This window comes from Rhinolophus sinicus, linkage group LG05 (genome assembly GCF_036562045.2).
Source record: "Rhinolophus sinicus isolate RSC01 linkage group LG05, ASM3656204v1, whole genome shotgun sequence".
NCBI classification, from domain to species: Eukaryota; Metazoa; Chordata; class Mammalia; order Chiroptera; family Rhinolophidae; genus Rhinolophus; species Rhinolophus sinicus.
The window spans coordinates 20,829,102-20,848,014 of record NC_133755.1 but is presented as its reverse complement, the minus strand read 5'-3'; the positions used below and the strand labels follow the sequence as shown (position 1 = coordinate 20,848,014).

Sequence of the window (18,913 nt, the reverse complement as noted above, 5' to 3'; positions counted from 1 at the left end):
ACTCCACTCTGGGCTGCCCATGATAGCCATTATTGCTGGATCTTCCTCATAAATGCCTGCTTCTTTCTCACTTGCTCCTTTTCAACAATCTCCCAGTTTCCTTCCATTGTTTTTTTTATTTTTTGAGCTCTACTAAGCATTGACAGAAAGATGAATCAGACAGGGACCCTACCTGCAAAGAGCTTGCAGTCAAGAATGAAGACAAACCATGTTTGAAAATGATAAGGAAGAAAGTAGAAACCGAGAGGAGAAAGCATAGATGAAAGGTTTTAGGGGGTTAGATGTAGGAGAGAAGACATTCTCTCCTGGTTGGGTGGAAGTGGAGTCAGAAAAGACTTTGTAGAGGAGGTGACATTGAATTGGTCCTTGAAAGATGGGTAGATTTGTCTGATGAGAGAGGGCATTCCTGGTGGAGGCTGCAGCATGTGCAAAGTGTGGATAAGAAATCATTAGATTCAGTCTTAAAGAAGCCCCGATATTCTCTAGAAAGCTTGACTTTCCCAAAGTCCTCCAATTCCCTTCAGTTCTGTTTCAAATTTCTTGAACTCACCTCACACCTGACTTCTTCCTCCTAGACCTCCATCAATCGTGTCTGTGTGTGTGCCAAGAACTTTTTATTTTTATATTTATTTAACAAAATGTATACTGTATTAATAGGTATATGTTTATATTTATATTTTGTTTTGTATTTATTTAACAATATTTAACAAAATTTAGCACTGACTATGTGCTAAATACTGTCCCAATTGCTTTACAAACGTTAACTCACTCAATCCTCACAACAACCCTGTGAGTTGGTGTACTAGCGTCTGGGGCGGCCGTAGCAAACTACCACAAATTGGGTCGCTTAAAACAACAGACATTTATTCTTTCTCAATTCTGAAGGCCAGAGTCTGAAATCAGGATGTCATTAGGGCCTCCCTCCCCCAAAGGCTGCAGGGGAAAATCCTTCCTCGGCTCTTACAACTACTGGCTCCCAGCATTCCTCAGCTTGGGAAGCAGAGCTCCAGTCATTGCCTCCATCTTGGCCTTCTCTGTGTCTTTTTCCTTCCTTTTCTTGTCGTTGGATTTAAAACCCACCCTCATCCAAGATTATATCCTCTCAAGATTCTTAACTTACTTGCGTCTGCAAAGACCTTTTTTACAAACAGGATCACATTTGACAGGTTCTGCGAGGGTTGGGGGAGGTGGGGGGGGGGCACCGTTCAATCCTTTATAGCAGATGTGCCTGTTGGCTTCATTTTACAGATCAGGAGGTAATCCCGGAGAGGTTAAGCAACTTGCCTTAGGTCTCACTGCTAAGTAGCAATCATTTTCTCCTCTACCAATCTCAGGGCCTTTGATCTTCCCTTTCAAGGTCTCATCTGCAAGCATGAATGTCACCCAGATATCTGTGACATTTGAGGTTGGCACTCAGCCCAGCCCACCTAAACTGCTTCTCATTTTGTGCAGGTGACCTGCAAACATGGACCTGAATATCTAGTCAAGCTGCGGAACCCCTGGGGGAAGGTGGAATGGAAAGGAGACTGGAGTGACAGGTGAAGTCCAGGACTGGCCAGGAGGGGTGAAGAAGGGGTAGGGGAAACCTGCAAAGGAGGTCGCCGCCTGCACACCAATTCCAAGGTGTTCTTCCTTTGGTTTCAGGCTGGATCAGGAAAGCTTTCAGATTGTGAAAGTCAATCTCTCACATTTATAAAATATTTAATGATATATAGATTGTTTTCTCATTTATTATCATAATCAAGGTTAATGCTTATTGAGAGCTTGCCAACACTGTGCTAAGTCCTTTGAATTTTTATTATCTCATTTAATCCTCCAAACAATGCTATTATAAGGTAGGTAGTTTTACCTTCATTTTACTGGTGAGGGTACTGATGCTTAAGTTCAGTGAATTTCTTAAGGTTGCACAGCATGACTCAGTGTAGGTCTTGGCTGTCTAGTCCACTGTTCTTTCCCAGGCACGGTTCAGAGCACTCTTGGGCTTTTTGAGTCAGAGGTAGACAGGTCCAGGTGGGCCCCTATACCCTGGTTACATTGAGGGACCTGTGGGCGTTCTGATTGGATGCCTGCATTGAGGTTGTTTCTGCCTAAAGACGACCCTAACGGGGTGTGAGCTTTACAGGTTAGAGACGTGCTGTAGGGCACAGTCAGAAAGCGAGACCAAGTGATAAAGTCCGTCTTCTTGCTATAGAGATTATAATACTTGATTCTGTAGAACACTTTAAAGTACAGAAGCATGTCCACATATCCATTATCACTTAATAATTTTTATAGATGAAGAAATGAAGGCTCAGAAAAATAAGTTGAATTCTACTCCATATACAATGTGCTGCACTAGATTTGTTACATGTTAATAAAGAGAATTGTCAGAAGAACTGGGCCTATGTGGAAAAATGGCATCCAAAGATATACATATATATATTAAAGTGTTACCAAAATATAGCATCATGACGTTGTTGGTTTTAGTTTGTTTCAGGGAAGAACAAGTACTTATATTAAAGATAGATGATGTATTTAATTAGTTTTGTTAGTTGTGTGACCTTGGGCAAGGTTTTTCATTTATCTGAGCCGGAAGTGTAGTGAGGATTAAATAAAATGATAGGCTTTTATTTCACACTGTCTAATCATCTGTTAATCCCACCTAGTGTATTTTTCACTTTAGATATTATATTTTCTAATTCTAGAGATTCCATTTGATAATATATTCTACTTCTCTCCTCATTATGTCCATAGTTTCCTCTATAACCTTGAGAATATGGAATATACAATAACTGTTTTAATGTCTTTATTTGCTAATTCCATCATCTCTCTCATTTCTGTCTGTTTCTACTGTTTTTATTGCTGGTCATGGATCACATTTCCTACTTTTTCATATGCCTAGTCATTTTTTATTGGATGCTGGACATTGTAAATTTCCGTTTCTAAGTGCTGAATTTTGCTGCATTCGTTTAAAGAACGTTGCACTTTTTCTGACAGGTAAATTAAGTTGCCTAGGGATTATTTTTGATACTTTGAAGTTTTGTTTTAAAGCACTTTGGGGACAGATAAAGAGAAGTATTTATTTCAGAGATAATTTGACCCCAATATTAAGGTGTTGACCCTCTGGGATCTCTATTAAAGACCCCAATGTCTAAAGTTGGAAAGATCGTTCAACTCTGGCTGCCTGGGAATTCAAAGGATTCCCAGCCCTGTGCCAGCTCTGAGAATTATTTTGCATATAGTCCACAGTCTTATGAGGTTTTACTTTATGTATGTACATATTTGATTTCAGCCAACAACTAAAGGGAACCCCTATGAAGTTCTCTAGAGGTCCTTCTTTGTATAGCCCTCTCCTCTCAGGCACTTTCCCCACAAATTCTAACTGTCTTGACCTCTCTGAACTCCAGACTCTGTCTCCTGCACTCAGTAAGACTAGGTTCTTTTTAGGTTTCACTTCCCTGCATCACTGCCCAGGGAATTACCTTCAGGCGATGTGAGAGCTCACCTTACTTGTTTCCCTCCTCTCAGGGTCACAGTCCTGTGCTGCCTGCTGTCTAATGTCTGAAAACAGTTGTTTCTTATATTTTGTCCCATTTTTAGTTGTTTATGGTATGAAAGTGATACAGGAAAGCCTTACTCCTTCACAGCCAGAAATAGACGTCCAAAATGATGGGCTTTGAAAATAAGTCATTCCAATGTAGGTTCAAATGTTAGCTCTGACACTGCATAGTTTTATGACTTCAAGCAAGTGAGTTCATTTCTTTTAACCTCAGTTTCCTAATCTCTAAAATGGCAACAAAAATCCCTACCTTGAAAAGTTGTTAGTTTTAAATGAAATAAAGTATGCCAAGAGCCCAGCTCAGAACTTGGCTCATAGTGAGAGATGAATTAATGTTATGTGTTGCTTTTTATATTATAGGATGTGAAATTTAGTTGTCTGCAAAGCAGCATGAAGATGAGAATAAATAACAACACTATAGAGCATTTACTAAAGAATTTCTCGCTCGTCCTCTACAGTGCCTTCATTCCCCATGGAAACATTTCTTTTCTGTTTTCAGCTCACGTACATGGGAGCTACTGAGCCCCAAGGAGAAGATTGTGCTGCTGAGAAAAGATGATGATGGAGAATTTTGGTATTTGACTCAGGGACTTTGGGCAAATGCCCTGGCTTACATTTGGTCATCCAACCAGCAAATATTTATTAGGTGCCTCATGTATGCCAAGCATCTGTTATGTAGGAATCGAGAGGATCCTTTCGGGGCTGACAGTCTAGCAGGGCAAATGGCCCCTGCAAACAAACAGTCATGGTCTCTGTGACGAGGGTGGTGAGCAGAGGCGTGGAGCTCAGTGGGTGCTCAGAGCAGAGTGCGGGGGTGGCCACATCCTCTCTGACTTCCACTCTGCTGTCGCATCACTCAGTACACTCAATCCCAAGGCTGTGCCTTTCTTGGCTGAAAAAGGAAGTGAGGAAAGAAGGGACTACAAAGTCTTGCCAAACTGCAAGCCACCTCACCTGTGCCCTCCAGAGCGAAATAGCACCACTCCCACCCACTCGAAAGCCACTCACCTCTTACTATGAAAGGTCACCCGGATGCCCTGAGCTGATGCTGCTTCTGGGGGTCTGACGTGAGACCCATCTGTTCCCCTTTCCCTTTGCTTTTCACCCTTACTATTAACGTCCACCTTTGTTCCCAGGAATTTCTCCTTTCTATTACCATCCTTTCCAGACTGCTGTGGTCTTTTCTCTTTTGAAGTGATCACTGAACTCAAGATCCCTGCAAATACTATTATTTTCACTTTACAGATAAGGAAACTGAGAATCACTGCCCAAACCGCATGCCTTGATTGCAAAGTTAGCAAGTAGGGGCAAAGATTTTTATCAGTTAATGACTGAGGACGGATCTATGCAATTCTTGTTGAAGATCTATAATCTACTGACTAATTATGAGTGCCTCAATTCAGCTTTATCACTGCATTCAGCAACACAGAAACATTCCCCTCAGGCAGCCATGGTACAAGGCTGCCTCCAGCCACAGGGAGGGGTGTCTCGGTGGCTCCACCAATCGGTGATGGAGCCTCACATTGGTCTAGCCCGCCCCACTCCTGTGTCCAATGCCTGCTCCGCTCTGCACACAGGCATGAAGGATGGGGGCCTTGGTCTGGGGGAGGGCTGGGATGCCCACTGCTTAGTTCCAGCCTCCACTTTGGTCCTGATCACGAGACCTCATCTCATTTGTCTCTTTATGCTGTTCCCTCTTCCTCTGCACAGGATGACGCTTAACGACTTTAAAGTACATTTCAAGCTTCTGGTCATCTGTAGACTGACCCCAGGCCTGCTGAGTCAGGAGGTGGGCCAGAGGTGGTCGTACACCACGCAGGAGGGGAGATGGGAGAAGGGGACCACAGCTGGTGGTCCGAGGACGTCACCCCACGGTGAGCTTGTGCACAGAAGCCAGGGTTTTTGGGTCTAAAGTGGCAGCTTTTCCACACGAGGGTGGGGATGCAGGCAGAGCCACTGTGGATAGATGTGTAGCTTGTGCCCTGGAAAGGGCATCTGGCTGAGGGGCTAGGGGCTCTGTTGGCTGAGCTCTCCGCTCTGGCCCTGGGCTGTGTCTGCTGAGAAGATGGGGCACCTTTGGTCCTAATTTGCACAAAGGCATGGTAATCTCAGTCAAGCTGCCAGCCTTTCAAGGCTATGTCTTTCCAGAGGGTACTTTTTCCTCATTAGCACCTGGAGGCCACAGGCACACGTGCAGGTACAAAGGTGGGTTAAACTTGCTTGGTTTTGGGACAAGGTGAGCGATCTGCTGAAATAAACACCCCTTAACAGGCAGGATTGAAAAAGTAATGATATCATATGTACCAGACCCTTCTTACCTAGAGTTTGGTAGGGATCAAAGATTCGCAGGTCATCAGTTACAGGAGACAAACATGTCTAAATTCTCCAAACGGAAGGTTCAGTGACCTTTTCTCTACAATGGAGGTACTGAGCAATCCCTTTGGAAGGAAAGACCTGTGCGGTATCATCTCAGCAGGATTGGGTAGCCTTAGCTCTGGTGTCTTCCTCCCCCCACAGTGTTCACCCCAAAGCATGAAGCTGCCCTTAAGCTAAGGCGTGGTTCCCTTAAAATGCAGATTCCCTTGGGATCATGGGCAAGTGAAAGTAATACAATCACTTACTTGGGCAGGAAATGTTTACGGGGCACAAAGTCTGTGCCTGGTACTGTGCTGGGCCAAGGGGCTTCAATGATAAGAATAACACTCAGTCCGTGTGTCTGTAGGAGAACCTGGGGTGGTAGAGGTGAGATGGGAGTTGGGATAGAGCAGAAGCTGAAGAGCCTCGACTCTGTCCAGATGGACCTCTGGGTAGGGATCTGGGGCAGGTGCCCTGGGTCTGTGTACCTCTCGGTGGCTTGGGGAGCAACATGCGAGGGGAGCCAAGAAGCTGTCTCACCTTGTTTTGTTCTGCCCCAGACACCTTTTGGAAGAATCCGCAGTTCCTGCTGTCTGTCTGGAAGCCCCAAGAGGGCAGGATGTTTCTGATGCCGTGCAGTGTGCTGGTGTCCCTGCTCCAGAAGCCCAGGCACAGGAACCGCAACCGGAAGCCTCACCTCGCCATTGGCTTCTACCTCTTCAGGGTAGGTGGACCTCTGGGGCATGCAGTCTCGCATGGGGTCTCCAATCGTTGTCCTCTTTTTCCTGTTTCCTGTCCTCTTCACCATCTGTCTCCGTCTATTCACAGGCCTGGGTGCAAATCCTGGCTCTGCCTCTTAGGAATGTGTGACCTAGGACAAGTCATCTCCTTGCACTTGAGCATCAGTTTCTTCCTCTGTAAAATGGGGACAATGATATTTATGCAAAGAGTAGAGTTAAAAGTAGATCATGTGGCAGTGCTGCTCATTTTGCTTGGCACATAGTTGGTACAATTAATACTGGTTCCCTTTTTCTCTCCCAAAAAGCCAAGGTTGCCTTGCCTTGCCCTTTGCCAGAATTCCCAATGATGATGGATTAAACTGTCACTGACTAGAACAGAAAGTCTTGTGGAACGAGAAGGGGTCTCTGGGTAGAGTCTTTTTTTTATCATCCTCCATTAGAGTTTGTGCTTGTGAAAGAGCTGGATTCACTGCCTAATGAGGTCTCTCTTTTTTTTGTTTTTCAGATGAGCAAGGTGAGTTCCACTCTTGACCAGCTAGCCCTGGTTTGGAGTGATGTCACAAGTGGCTAAGCTGCTGTGAGGTTTGGTTTGACGCTGGCAGCCTTTTGCAAGGAGCTGTGAGAATGTCTGACAATAATGCCCACTGTCTACGTGTATGGAAGTATAGAGTTCCTGCTGTTCATTTTGATCCAAGGACCCCAAGAAATCCTTATGCATCTACAGGGAGGTCTCTGGGCCTGGTGTACAACCGATCAATCTTAGAATTTATTAAATCCCTACATAAATACCTAGGGCTAATATTAAGACTGTCACAGCATAGGAAGGCTGATAAATCACAGTCTTGCCTGAGTTATGAAGCCCATAATAATGTAGATCTATAACATATGGGTCATCAGGAGACTGTGCAGCTCACCTCCTTAGGGACAAGAGACAAAGGATTGGAAAATGGGACAGAAATGCAGGCAGAGGACAACAGTTCTGTATTTAGCTGCAGTGACAGCCTGGAGGAATCAGTTAAGAAGGCCTGAGGCATCCCAGCCTCTGAAGGGTGGCAGCGATTATTTTGTTTCCCAAAGAAAGCAGGAATGAAAAATTTAATTTTCTCAGGTTAGACTAAACAATATAAAAGGATTTCTATAAAGAAACCATTTTGCGTTAGGTGTCTTGAGTTGGTTTCGATATTTATCCTCCTGTGGGAACACTGAGTGATCCCAAGGTTGCCTATTAATTTAAAAAGAAAATGTTATTTATATCATGCCTATTTCTAAACAGACTTTGGGTCAACCTACAATAAAATTGTAAACAGAACAAAACTATAAGCCAGTTAAAATTTAAAAGGCGAGAAAAAGTAATAAATAAATGAGGGATAGACACGCAGTTGATTCTACCAGGGAAACTACACCTAGGCTAGCTGGCATGGCTGATTATAAAGTTTAGTTCTGAGATTCCTGGGAGCCAACGCAAAGATGGCAACAGGGTGATTCCCTAGTTCTCATTGTCTGCTATAAGAAAGCATATGTCATTGGGAAATACATTTTGTTTCCTCAGCCCTGAGTGGAATCTGTGAAATACGTCTTTGTGAGGATGTGTAGTGTGTTGTAGCAGTTGTTTATGCACTGGAAAGAAGATCTTCCATATGGACCTCCTCCTCCTCCACAGCCCTGAGTGAGGGCAAAGGAATGAGGGAGCAAGAAAGAAAAATAAAGAGAAAGGGAGAAAGAGAGAGAGAGAGAGAGAGAGAGAGAGAGAGAGAGAATGAGAATGAATATGAGATAAAACAAAACACACACCCAGGCAGTGTTGGAACCAGAGCCTTGACCCAGGTCTGAGCTCTCGTCCAGTCTTCGCTCCCCTTTACGAGGCTGTGTCACTGACATGACTGGGAATGTCCCGTTTATCTGTATGTAGCTGTTATGATGTAGGTGAGGAGATGGTTGGTCCATCTGTGTCTGTGACCATAATCATGTCACAATCAACCTTGAAACTATATCACCTACGTGGAAGCAGCCTCAGGAAGTGTAAAAAACATGGGCATTGGAGCTCAGTGGCCTTGAATTCCAATCCTGGATGGGACACTTACCAGCGGGGTGACTGTGGACAGATGACCTCACCAGGCACTCTGACATTTCTCACTTCATTCTGTGTACATTATTGTTTTCAATATCATGGCAAATCCATTGATATGTGCTTACTCAGCCTCACATAGGCTCCAGCAAAAGTGCCCACTCCCAACATGTTCTATATTTCTCTCTCCACTCTTCAGCCCTGTATCCCATCCTCCATTGGGTTGGATTTGGCAAATAAGAGGCCACCTTAGTCCGGGCTCCTGGCCAAGAGCCCCAAGTGTGGCCATAAGCCCTGGGTAATCACCTCAACTGGTGCCCTTCTATCTTCCACCCATAGTTACATGATGACCAGAGAAGACTGTCCCGTGAGTTCTTCTTGGAAAATGAGCCCTTGAGTTTGCCTGAGGTGTTTCTCACAGAGAAAGAAGTGAGTCGGGAGCTGTGGCTGGAGCCAGGGACGTACCTCATCGTGCCCTGCACATCAGAGACCCACCAGGAGTCAGAATTCGTCCTCAGAGTCTTCTCCAGGAAGCACATCTTTTAGTAAGAGCACAGGCCTGTCCCAGAGGTTGGGGTCCAGTGGTGCCAGGGTGAGGGGGGTGAGATGGAAATGGCAAAGGACAGAGACACACAGAAGAGGAGGGAGAGCAGGAAGAAGGGCAGCTCTCTGCATGGAGAACATGCTCTCCTTCTTCCTCCCACTCTCCTAACAACGAATGAACAGTCTGCTAAACACTACAGGAAGAAAGGTGAAACAGGCATGGCCCTGGCCCTCCAGAAGCTCAAGGTCTGGAAAAGGACATGGACACATGAGCAGTTATTTTTGTGATACTGTGTCCAGGGGAAGCATTTATCTGCACAGGGTGTTAGAAGAGCATCATGGAGGAGCATGTGAGCCACCCTCCCACGGTCCTGGGGGAAGCAGAGGTGGCTTCTTGGAGGTGGTGATTTCTCAGGGATGCTCAGGGAGGCTTCAGATGAGGGGAGGTTGTCGTCAAGTAGCGGGTTCAGACGCCACTAGTGTACGCAGGGGAATCCACATGCACACACCCCCGCCAGGCTCAGTGGTGGTTTTGACATGACAGCCCTTCAATGTTTAGAATCCAGTTGTCATTTTTTTTTTTCATGTTTTAAGCTGTAGAAAGTTGGACTTGATCTGAGACTTCATTGCCCTGTCAGACTGCCGTGTCTCAAAATATGAGCAGGAGTAGTTAGATAAGGGTGAGAGAAAGTAAAGTGCATGCCGGGCAGAGGGCTCAGCGTGAGCGAAGGCCCAGATGTGAGAAACAGCGCCAGGCTGTGCGAGGAGTTACAAGCAGTGTGCCATGCCATGTGGCTGGACTGTATGCTTCAAGGAGACGTGGGAGGTGAGGTGTGACAGCCGGACAGGCCCACAAGGTGCATCAGCTAAGGAACTTGAAAGAGTTCCCAAGGGAGGGAGAAGATTGGCCGAAAGGTTCCCAAGATGATCCCCAAGAAGGAATTCTGTCTTTTGTCTTCCCTTAGTGAAATTGGCAGCAATTCCGATGTTGTCTTCCCGAAGGTAAGTAGTCAGGTGGAATTCCACAGGCTGGGACTGTTTAAAGCCAGGATGGTGGGTTTCACCCCTCATATTTAGGGGTCGGGGGAGGAGGTCCACAGAGCCTGCAGACCCTCCTCTGTGGTCCACCTCCTATGTTATCTGCTGTGCCCTAAGAGGACCTAGGTTCCTTTGTTTTTGCACCAACAGAACTTCACTTCTGGTCTGGTCCTTGTCATTGAGGGCCCAGAGCCCCAGGTGCAGGAGTTACACCCTTACTTTCTTCTGCTTCTCTTTACCTGATGTTTCTTCTGCCCAATCACTGTTTGCTACTGCCCCAAACGCAGCGAGAACTGGAGAAACAAGGGATGTGTGAATGCTGTGGTAGAAAACTTAAGATGGAGCTCAAAATCAAACTTCTGGGTTTCAGGGGCCTGGGATCCATGAGACGTGAGTGTGCACGTGAGAATCCATGTACTCAGATGAATGACTGAGTCTTTCTCTGTTTCTGTTCCTATAGGAAATTGTAGACCAGACTGAAGGGCTGGATGAATTCTTCACCAAACTCTTCGAAAAGGTCAGTTGACCAGGTGTGGTAGACAGAGGTGGGCGGAGCAGGGGACAAAGTGGAGCATATAGTTCCATGGACGATGTGTTTGCACTGGCCTGATGACCCTGTGTATAAACTGTGATTTAAGGCAACCTATGCCCCAAACTGCCACTTTCTATTCAAGTTTTCAAGCTTTCAGATAAATGAGTGTAGCTATTGTCTTTAGAAGGCTCCTGTAAAGTGCATATTTGTTCTTGGAAGCTACATTGATTAGTTGTAGGAGAAACCATTTTAGTCTTTAATCCCTGAGAAAATGGAATATAGCACAGTCAGGAATCAGTTCTGGGAGTGTAGGGGGCAATGCAATGATAGGCTCATTAAAGGAAGCCCAGGGAGAAAGACCCCTTGGGTGGTTTCCTAGAGAGGAGGGGACTGGTAAGAGAGTCCTGGGAAGAAGCAGGGCCCTGGGCTACACACTCGGTCCCCTTGAGCTCTTTCCTTGCGCTGATTCAGATCAGGAGACCAGTGGGGTCACCCTGTCCCTAACCTGCAGGACACTAAATCCATTTGGAAATAAGGGAAGAAATATGCTGGAAATTTGATATATGACATCTGAGCGATGTCATTGAAACTGGAAGAGCATGAGCTCCTCGTGTTAGTAACACCCTGGATTTAATTCACAACTTGCCTGCCCTCCTGTATTCACCGCTGGTAGTTTGCTTGATGTAGCCAGAGAGGATATGTCAGAATCTTACATGTGTTGTTTATAAAAGTTTTTCTCCACACCAGGGGTTTCCAAAACATTTTCTGCTGCAGTCCTTTTATCAAATGAAATTTCATAGAGAATCACAGTATATATTAAAGAGATAATAATGGTATATTATGAATATGTATCCATTTTATAAGTTCAAATTTGTGATACTTGTATTTTATTAATATATTTTCAAGTTAAATTTACTGTAAAGGGTTGCTTCTGACAAATCTAAAATTGAAATCTGGAGTCTTGGCTGAGGATATTGTATTAAGAATAAAATTGAAACCAAATTGTTTGCTCAACTTCTGAAGCGTCCCTCTAGAACCCAGTTTGAGAGTCACTGCTCTCTTTTCGTCTACTTCTTAAGAGTCCTGCCTTGCTGGGGTGTCTGCACTTGACACCCGGTAAAAACTATCGTAACCGTTCTCATGAAATTGCAGATTTAATTGCATGACTAGTCACATTCCTTATGTGCAACATAATGGTGTCGCATATTCTGCCCAGAAATGGTACATGTGCTGTGCTGAGCAGATGCTGGACAGCCCCTTTACCTCTGGCTCCTTTGCATCTAACGCGCCTGTGGTAATGACAATTTTCCCCTATCATTCTGCTTCCACTCCAGTACCCAGAAATAAATGCAGTTCAGCTGCAGAAGATCCTGAACCACATGACCTGGTCAAGTGAGTATTTTAGAGTTATCCTGTAGGACTCAGGGGACACAATTGTCCTGAACTCTAGGTTTCTTTCTCTTTCTTCTGGTGGGACATGTGAATTACTGTGTGATGGTGCCCTGAGCAGCAGTGTCTCACACCGGGGTGGGTCATGTGGTCTGACAAAGCAGTAAAGAAATTTATACAGTTGGAAAATTGTTTCTTTCTTTCTCTTCTTTTCTTTTCTTTCTTTTATTCTTTGTTAGTTTGAGCATGTAGAGACATATGGCGATGAAAATGAAGATTTCTGCTATTTTGCTAGTTTGAGAAGAGCCGAGTATTTCTTTCATGGCGTATAAATTCCATGTGGAAGAACTCTACCTATTTCCTCAACTTGGCAAATAAATATTAAATATTGAGTAGCCTACCAGGGAGCTCTCTGACGAACTCATATTGAAATGAATCAACCTATAAAAATCTGGAAAGAGGAAGCACGTTACCTAGGGGCACTGCAAATGAGTGGTGTGGAAGCATTCAGGTGAAACTTGGAACAAATTATCAGGAAAGCTTAAAGTTCACATAGAAATATATGTATATCTTGAGGGAGAAGAACATGGTTTCTCCAGGGAGGAAAATGAATTTCAAAATGAAAAAAGTAAGCCGATCAATTAAAGGGTGTTTGCTACCTAAGATATGTGATGGCTTCTCCTTTATATGAAGCCAAGACTTCAAACCCAAGTAAGTTACAGGCCAGACTATGATATAACTAAGGGCTTGAAATAATTTCCAGATGGTTTCTCAAAGCCAAATTTGAATATTGCAAAAGAGCCAGAAGAGGAGACCCTAGAAATTATAGGATATAAGTATCCTCCCTCTGCCCCACCTCCCCCCAAAATGCTAAGGAAATTATCTAGAAAAGATGACTTGTGCACACTTAAAATTTTTTAAATCCTTTGATTGCAATTACACGAATGGTTTTCCAAAGAAGGTCTGGACAAATTGCATTCATTTAGTCCTCTGAGAGGGATTCTGGATTGATAGATCAGGAAATTACTGTGGATTTGGGTGAAATATTTGGTAAAGTTTCCCATGATAAGTGATGAAATGTAGGTTGGAAAGTAGCAATATAAGATGTATTAACAAGTCTTTTATCACCATTCCCAAGAGTTATATAAACATAAAACTAGAGGGATAATTCTATGTTACAGATAAGAGTCTAAATGTTTAGATGAGAGTCTTTGGATTCTGCCCTTGGTTCCCCTTCACTTCTTCAACTTTTATCAATGGTTCAGAAGACGACATGGAAGGTAGGCTTATCAGATGTGCAGCTGGCACAGTGCTGGGAGGAATCATTGGTATCATAGACAGCAGACTTGAAATTCAGAATGTTCACTACAAGCTGTGCCCAAACCAAAATGATGAAATGCAACCAGGATGATAATTTAAAACAGCCATTTTGCTATTTTTTAAAAAAATTGTTTGCACACATTCTTAATAAAAGAGACCTCATTTTTGTGGCAGTTAATGTGAAAGATAATGGGTTAATTTAGTTGACCTTGAGCTTAACATGAGCTAATGGTTTTAAATTGCTGTTAAATAAGCTAATCCAGATTCAGTCTGTATTTAATGGAAGCATTTAGGTTTGTGTTTTTGAAATTGCGTTCCAAGAAACATTAGAAACCAAGAGGTTTTAGCAAGTGTTTCATGAAATAGAAGGGGTTAGGTTCTGTGGTCAATTGTGCTTGGGAAATTCTGTGTTAAAATTTCTGTTAGCTCTTTAGTTCCTATTATATACAAAGGTGCATGATTAATGGAGAAAAGCATCTATAGATATAAAGTTTGTCAAGTTTGTTTGAATGTAAAAGCCCTTTCCCTGCAGAATGGCTTCCTTGGAACGTGATTTGGAAAATGCAGACTGAAAATTTTGCAAGTGATAGACCCACTGTACTCTGTTTAATCAAATTGCACCCAAAGGAGCATGTTCCAGGCTTGGTAGCACAGTTTAGAGAGATACTGGCAAAGTGTAGGGTCTAGAAGAGGGTGATGAGGATTTAGAAACCGTATCATCTGGGGAACAGTTGGAGAAATGTTGAGGGGGGCAAATACCCGTTTATGCTTCTTCTGGAGGCAGAAGTAGGACTAGTGAGTGAATTTTACAGGAGATTTCTTTGGAATTAATGTAAGAGTTTCTCCTGAATGGAGTTATCCATCCATGTGAAAATGTGAGCACCCATAATTGACAGACCGTCTGTCAAGACATCTGAGGGGAGAGCTTGAATAAATTGGGAACCTGTAACTCATGATCCTGGCCGTCACTAGGGTCATAGGGCCACGTTCTTCTGACCCACTGTGTGAGCAAAGCCAAACTGTAATCGGGGTTCTCCACAGGGTTTCATGGTGCTCCTTCAGTATGGACATCACCACCAAGCCTTTTCTTTCTCTCTACGGCTCTCACTCTCTATTTCTCACATAAATGATGGTTGTTGGAACCCATGGCTGGCCTAGACAGCCCTGTCTGGTCCTGTTCAGAAAAGGGCCATGCCAGGCCATCCTGGGCCAGCCCGCATACAGGCAGACTCTTTCTGTTCCTTTACAGATCTGGGGAATGCACAGCCCGTTTTCAGCCGCGATGCCTGCCAGGGGATCCTGGCCCTCCTGGACGTATCTTTTCTGGTATGTGGGAAGATGCAGGCTGCTGACTGAAAGCTTTGCCTTGAGGTCAGGCTGCCTGGGTTTGAATCCTAACCCCAGCGCTTACTAGGTGAGTCATCTTGGGCAAGTCATTTAGCCTCATAAGTCCCTCCAGGTCCTCATCTGCAGCACGGAGATGGTATTCAAGCCTAGTCCATAGGATCAGTGTGAGAATGCACATGGGATAAGCCACGTGAAGTGCTTAGGACAGAACTGTCCTAGAAGGAACAATGTTAGCTATCAACAACAACAGTCTTATTTCCTGACCGTGAGAACGAGGCAGCTGCAGGGTGGCAGTTAGCAACAATTCTCCAGGTTTATAAGAAGCTTTAACAAGAGCTTCAGGGTCCTAAGTTTTGCGTTTGGTGACCAGCAGTGTCTATCCCCATGTGCAGGTCAGGTAACTGTAGCAAAGGAAGTTCAACAACATGCCATGGACTCAGCTTTCCTGGTTCTCAGCCCTGTGGTTTTTCTAGCAAACCCTCTGCCTTTCTAAGTGGACCATTTAAAGTTTGGTTATCCATACTACAGATAGGCACATATAATGGGTAGTGTGGGGGGAGGCGCTGTGGGGAGGGTTGCAAATACAGAAAACAGTCTTTACAGAAGCTTTGCAGAGGGCCTGGGCAGTGGATGGACTCGGACAATTCATACTCTCTGAGCCCTCATTTCATCATCCATAAGTTAGCATCCATGAGGAGTTAACACTGACCTCATAGAGATGAAAATGAAGTAACTTAGGTGACGGTAGTAACTCAGTGCTAGACCCACTGTAAGAGCTCAAACAGAGGTGGCATGTGGTGGTATTTTGACCCCATCTCTCTGATACAAGGGTATTGGGACATGATCTACAAGGCCAACACTTAAGCTTTTAACTTTTTATGAAATGAATAAAAGAAGCATCCTTAGCCACCTGTGCCTGACTCCTTCCCTAAGATGATTTTAACAATAATGAAAAGAATTGTTTTTTAATTTAAATCACATCCAATTGGCCATGTTAAAATATCCTGCTTCACTGAATGGTAGCTGTTGTCACCACCCTCACCACCATGCTGCTGTGTTCTGGCTTATTCTATCCCTTCCTAGCAAGCGCACGGTAGCCCTGGGCTGGACTGACCAGCCAGGGGAGGCCAACTAGGGGTATCCGACATTGAATGGGACTGTCCACAAATTGCACACTGCTGTGGGAAGGGCCAATTCCCGCCTCCAGAGGTGTAGCTGACACTCCCCTTCCAGCTTTGACCTTAACCGTGTCACCAGCTTAATGAGTCAGGTACCGTGTGCATCCAGGAATTCAGGGATCTGTGGAAGCAGCTGATGCTCTACCAGGTAAATTCAAGTCTTGATCATGCCTCCTTGCATGTTGGCACAGAGATGGCAATTCTGCAAAGTATGTGACCTGCTTCTCTTCCTTTCAGCCCTTTATACCTAGTCACTCACCCAACCTTCTCTAATTTCCCTCCAGTGAGACCTCCTTCTCTCCCTCACAAACTCAGAGCACCTGTTGCAGTAGTGTCCGGACTCTCTGAAGCTCGCATCTGATCATGTCACTTCCTTACTAAAAGCTAGTGAGACTCCTCATGGCTTTCAGAGGGAGTCCATACTCCTTAGCGTGGCATTTACAGGCCTTCCTAAATTGGCTCCTTCCTACTTTTCCAATCATGACTCACAACTCTCCCCCTCGTCTCCTGAGTCATGAACTTGGAAGCCCTTCAAAGGTTGGGTAACGTGATTAGATGAAGCACATTTACCTAGAGAATCTATTCCCCATGACCAAAAGACGGCTCCCTTTCTCAGAAGCCTTAAGAAGAAATGGGAGAGGTGGTTGGCTCCTGGCATGGACCTTCTGTCGTGTTCTTATTCTGGCGGCAGGCCCTGCTGGTGGCGCGTACACTCGCCAGCCGTTCTCTGCAGCATCAACAGTGGGGCATGGAGGGGTTCTCGGGTGGTGCTCGGAAATGCCTGGTTTCCGTAGCGTTTGGTGTGGGTTCTTCACAGGATGTTTTCCACAAGCAAGACAGTAACCGGTCAGGATGCCTGAACTGGGCGCAGCTGCGGGCTGCCATGAGGGGTGCAGGTAGGCCCAGGAGGAGCTGGCGTTGTGGGGGGCGAACAGGCGGGGGGTGGGGCGGGGTGCCTATGACATTCTGGAGGCATTCTGATGAGCAAAGTTACTCCTTGAGTTCAGACATCCAAGTACATAGATCTGCAAAGAACAGAAACATGTATTATTATAATCACTATGATCGCTGTTAACAGTTATTGAGGGTTGGTGTATCCACACTGTCATTCAATCTTCAGCAGTATCCGGTTATAATCCCCACTTTATAGAGGAAGAAAGTGAAGCTCAGAGAAGTTAGGTAACTTGGCTGAGGTTTACACCCAGAACCATCAGGCTCCAAAGCAGATGCTCTTGACCCCTAACAGACTGCCCTGAAGGCCAGTAACCCACCTGATAAAAAGATCCCCTTAGGTTGGTTGCGTAAGGGGGCACGAATGGGGACTGGAGATAAAATTAATGAACTGAATAATGAAACAATTCACAGTGAACCCTGTAAAATGCTATCAGGATTCAGGTCCCAGAGAGGAGGACAATTTCAGGGCCCTCAGGAGGGCGGGGAGCTGGGTACAGGTCCCTAGCACCCACGTCGGAGCCTGTGTTCAATGCAGGAATTGTGCTCGGCGATAACATCTGCCAGCTCATGCTTGTCCGCTACGGTGGCCCCAACTTCCAGATGGACTTCGTCAGCTTTGTCCTCTTGATGCTGCGTGTGGAGAAGATGGAGGGTGAGCTTGTGGGAAGGAGGGAGGGCCTGGGCTTCCTCTGCACTCCTCATGGATTGCCTACCTGTCCCCAGTGCAAGCAGGAGGGAGGACAGTGCAGACAGGACAAGTCAGGGAGCTTTGGGGAACGCTGGCTACAAGCCTGTGAATCCCAGCTGTACCTACCCAAACTAATTTATACCCTGCCTGTTACAGAGGCAAAGGTTTGAAGGGGCATACATAATACGTGTGGCCACATGGCTGAAATTGGGTTCCCAGGTGAGGGGACACATGGGAGGAACTAGTTTATAATGTTTCCAACACACATGCACACATTAGCTATCTTCCTTTCTGCTGCATTTTTACAGATGTTTTCCAAAATTTAACCCAAGATGGCAAAGGGATATACCTCCAGAAGACAGAGGTAAGACTTTCTCCATAGGGTGGACACAACATCTTAAGGTAGAGGGGGCACTATCATTTCAGTCTCTTGAGGAGAAGGGTTTGGGGGGCCCCATATTCTACTGAATTCGGGACGTAGCATTGCATTCATTGTACTCAGTTATTCATTCATCAGATATTAACTTAGCACCCACTCTATGCTAAGCTCATATGAAGGGAACAGGAGACTGATTCAGCATACCCAATGACTGTGACCGCAGTAGTGCCACGTGACAAATCCACATAACTTCAGTGGTGATGACAGCACTTATTTTGCTCCCCAGTCACACGGCTGGATGGTAGCAGGTCTTGGCTTGGCTGGCTTGTGATCTGTGGGTGAGCTGGAGCTTTGTTGGTACCTCCACTGAGGAAGTTCAGCCAGGTTTGCCCTTCTCAGGACAATGGCGGAAGCATAGGAAAACAAGCTTAAACTTGCAAGGTCTCTGAGTCCGGGGACAACATGCCTTGCAATGTGTTCTGTTGTCCAAAGCAAGTCACGTGGCCAAGTCTTCTTCCAACGTATGCAGACGAGCCTCTTCCTCTGTCATGAGAGGAACTTTCAAAGTTACTTGCAGAGGGCATGGACGTCCGGGGCCTGAAGACCTGGGTCAACAATGAGCTTGAGCACAATCATAGGTAGTCATGTTCCACAAAGACCTTTCTGCAAGAGGTGACACTGAAATTGAAATCTCAAAGATAAGAGGGAGCCAGGCAGACCGAGTGGAGAGTAGGAAAGACCCAGGTCAGAGGGAATAGCATGTACAGTCCTAGCTGGAGTATAGAGAATGAGGAAATCTGTTCAGAGTGAGTCTGAAGAGATAAGTGTCAGATTAAGCGAGGTGTAC

The 18,913-nt window shown here is 45.1% G+C and overlaps 1 protein-coding gene across 1 annotated transcript in view; it reads left to right on the top strand.

Annotated features, from left to right (window-relative positions):
* Nucleotides 1-18,913, top strand: part of CAPN14 (calpain 14) — a 40,030-nt gene that overhangs the window by 18,126 nt on the left and 2,991 nt on the right. Inside the window, exons 8-21 of the mRNA XM_019735271.2 lie at nucleotides 1,453-1,538; nucleotides 4,038-4,112; nucleotides 5,249-5,412; nucleotides 6,454-6,617; nucleotides 7,139-7,147; nucleotides 9,038-9,243; nucleotides 10,207-10,243; nucleotides 10,740-10,796; nucleotides 12,146-12,203; nucleotides 14,770-14,834; nucleotides 16,125-16,193; nucleotides 16,863-16,941; nucleotides 17,535-17,651; nucleotides 17,996-18,051. Coding sequence (XP_019590830.2) covers nucleotides 1,453-1,538; nucleotides 4,038-4,112; nucleotides 5,249-5,412; nucleotides 6,454-6,617; nucleotides 7,139-7,147; nucleotides 9,038-9,243; nucleotides 10,207-10,243; nucleotides 10,740-10,796; nucleotides 12,146-12,203; nucleotides 14,770-14,834; nucleotides 16,125-16,193; nucleotides 16,863-16,941; nucleotides 17,535-17,651; nucleotides 17,996-18,051 — 1,242 coding nt within the window. The remainder of the gene's footprint in view (nucleotides 1-1,452; nucleotides 1,539-4,037; nucleotides 4,113-5,248; nucleotides 5,413-6,453; nucleotides 6,618-7,138; nucleotides 7,148-9,037; nucleotides 9,244-10,206; nucleotides 10,244-10,739; nucleotides 10,797-12,145; nucleotides 12,204-14,769; nucleotides 14,835-16,124; nucleotides 16,194-16,862; nucleotides 16,942-17,534; nucleotides 17,652-17,995; nucleotides 18,052-18,913) is intronic.